This window comes from Nicotiana attenuata, unplaced genomic scaffold (assembly GCF_001879085.1).
Source record: "Nicotiana attenuata strain UT unplaced genomic scaffold, NIATTr2, whole genome shotgun sequence".
NCBI classification, from domain to species: domain Eukaryota; kingdom Viridiplantae; phylum Streptophyta; class Magnoliopsida; order Solanales; family Solanaceae; genus Nicotiana; species Nicotiana attenuata.
Genome location: NW_017670670.1, coordinates 442,649 through 445,294, shown reverse-complemented (window position 1 = coordinate 445,294; position 2,646 = coordinate 442,649). Strand labels below are relative to the sequence as shown.

Genomic DNA, 2,646 nt, shown 5'->3' with positions numbered 1-2,646 from the left:
TACTAAAGACTCGATAAAGTTTTACTAATAACTATGGGGCAAATAAGGCGATATGCAAGGCTGCAGGGTAAATTAGATGAATTCTGCATATGTTTCTTGATTCTTCTGAGTCATTATATATTGACTAGTAGTGTCTGACTTCTAAGGAATTGTGTGTTTTATTTATTTCATTTCATTATCTTGGGAAGAAAACAGAATAATGAGAAGGAAAAAGATCAAGTTTTTCCACTATTGTATAGTTGATAGATGCAATAGAATGATGATTGTTATCCACTTCCTCCCAAATATCGTTAGTATTGACGACTGCAGTGTTTTATATATATAAGAATCTATGATAAAAAGAAGACACAATCACAAGTCATATTTCTTTTAGTAAGTTTTTTGCTTTTCCTATAAGAAATGCACCAACAATGTACAAACCAAAGAGCACGTTTCTAACTTGCTATTGGGAATAATTGAAAAAAATAAACAGAAAATATTATCATCACAAAAGAGAATGATTTCAACATGCATGACTTTCTCTTCAGTTGGAAAAAGAAGGGTTCACTAACAGCAAATGCTAACTTTTTTCATGTCTCCTATCTACTGGAAGTTGCGCCACCAATCATATAGAAGTGATTTCACAGATCATGCAACCAATCATCAGGAACATCAATATTAACACCTTTCAATATTCCATTCATCGCTTCCCAAAATTCGCTATTATTTGTCTGATGATCAGCTCCGTGGCCTTGCTCAATCTCAGCCGTCAAAAGTTGGTCATATGCTTCTTGTTCCGAGGTAGTCAAATTTGTAATTGCATCCTCTGTAAGCATGGCCATCATATTATTTTGGTTCCCCAATATGGTAACTTCATTTCCTTCATCACTATTAATCAACAATTGGCTATTTTGGTAATTCAGTCCACTCAAATAATCATCGGGCGCATATTTTGCATGCAACATTGTATTATCAATGAACTCATTGTGAGTCTCGTTCCCTTGACAAACTGTCGCCGATTGCGTTGGGCTGTTATATTCATCTAGTTCATGGAACATAGCTTCAATTATTTGAGCGAGCTCTTGTTCATCCATAGAAACTGCATCATCCTTCACTTTTTTCTCTCTTATATTCTTCTTGATTCGGCACACAACAATATCCTCCTTAGGAATATTGTTTCCTCTAAAGAAATCATCCCCGACGTAATACTCCTTCATCAGCCAAATTTTGTTATGTTCTCGTTCTTTACTACTACAATGAAACTTGAAATTTCTTCTAAACCCAACCACAGTTCCCTTACCATTCTTGATAGGAACAATACCTGTTTGGGCTTTCCATGTCCCGTTGGCGCAAGTTCGACGAACCCTTGTATGCTCGCTCTTCTGCTTCTTCAACCGAGTAAAAAAATAGCGAACTTTCTCTTCAGAATTAGAATCAGCTCCAAATATCTCCCATGGTGGTCGATCTCCATATATATCTGCATGTTGGAAAGCGTATTCACTCGGCAAAGTCTCGCCCTTTAGGAATCTTTTCAGAAAGTTGATCATCTCTCCGTCAGTTGGGTGAAAACGTTCACCCATAATACGCCGGCGTGCAATTGGTACTGTCGACATGGCTTTTTCTTGTGTATAGAGAATTAACACAAGAGTAATTGCGGCAAAACCCAAAGAGAAGAACTACTGTTTCTCTCAAAGTTGGAAGACAAGAACAATGAAAGTAAACCCTAAACGAATTGCTTGGAAGCTAATGAACGTGAATGCTTTATAGACTATTTATAGATACCCTAATCAGGTTAATTCCAACAAAAAAATCGTGCAACAATTTTACTTGAGAGGGAAAAAAGTGTTGATATCTGGGAGAAAGTTACGCGAGCTTGGGACTCAAGTTACTTTCTTTCCCTGAATTTTATATTTCCTAAATAATTTTTTACTCTTGAACCAACTTTACGGGCAATTCATAAAAAGGAAAACAAGAACTAACTTAATACTCGATGTTCTAAGACAAGAATATGATAAATAGTCTCCTTACCTTTTCTTTTTATCATTTTCGTGTTATTTATTTTAACTAATTTCATTCATTTAATAGAAAATTTAAAATTAACAGTTCTTGGGAAGGTTAACTTGAGTCTCAAGTTGCTTTCTTTCCTTAAAAACATTCCTAACTTTTTCACATTTTAATTGACTTAATAGGTGATTTTAACAGAAGAAACTGAAAATATAGTACTCTCTCCCTTCCAATTTATGTGAACCTGTTTGACTGGGCACATAGTTTAAAAAAAAAATGAAGACTTTTGAAATTTGTGGTCCTAAACAAGTCAAAAAGGGGTCTAGAATATTTTTGTGGTTGTAAAAGCTTCTCATTAAGGATAGAATTGGAAGTTTAAGCTAAATTGTTTCCATTTTTAGAAAGGGATTATTCTTTTTGGAACAGACCAAATAGGAAATAAGTTCACATAAACTGGAACGGAGGGAGTACTAGTTTCCTTTTTCTTTTTTTCTTCATTTATAATTTATTTAATTTTTCTAGCTCCATTTATTCAATAGGAAATTCTAGTTAACAGTTTTTTACCTGAAGAAAAGGCAAAGGTAATTTATACTTCCCTCTTTTCCATTTACAAACTTTTTAGATTAACAAAATTCAATTAATGCGTGGAACAGGAAATTTCTA

The 2,646-nt window shown here is 34.2% G+C and overlaps 1 protein-coding gene across 1 annotated transcript; it reads right to left on the bottom strand.

Moving 5' to 3' along the window:
• Positions 1–620: 620 nt before the first annotated feature.
• LOC109242111 (NAC domain-containing protein 62-like) lies at positions 621–1,592 on the bottom strand. Its single transcript, XM_019408943.1, has one exon. It carries the CDS (start codon positions 1,590–1,592, stop codon positions 621–623), a length of 972 nt encoding a protein of 323 aa, XP_019264488.1.
• Between the last annotated feature and the right edge of the window lie 1,054 nt (positions 1,593–2,646).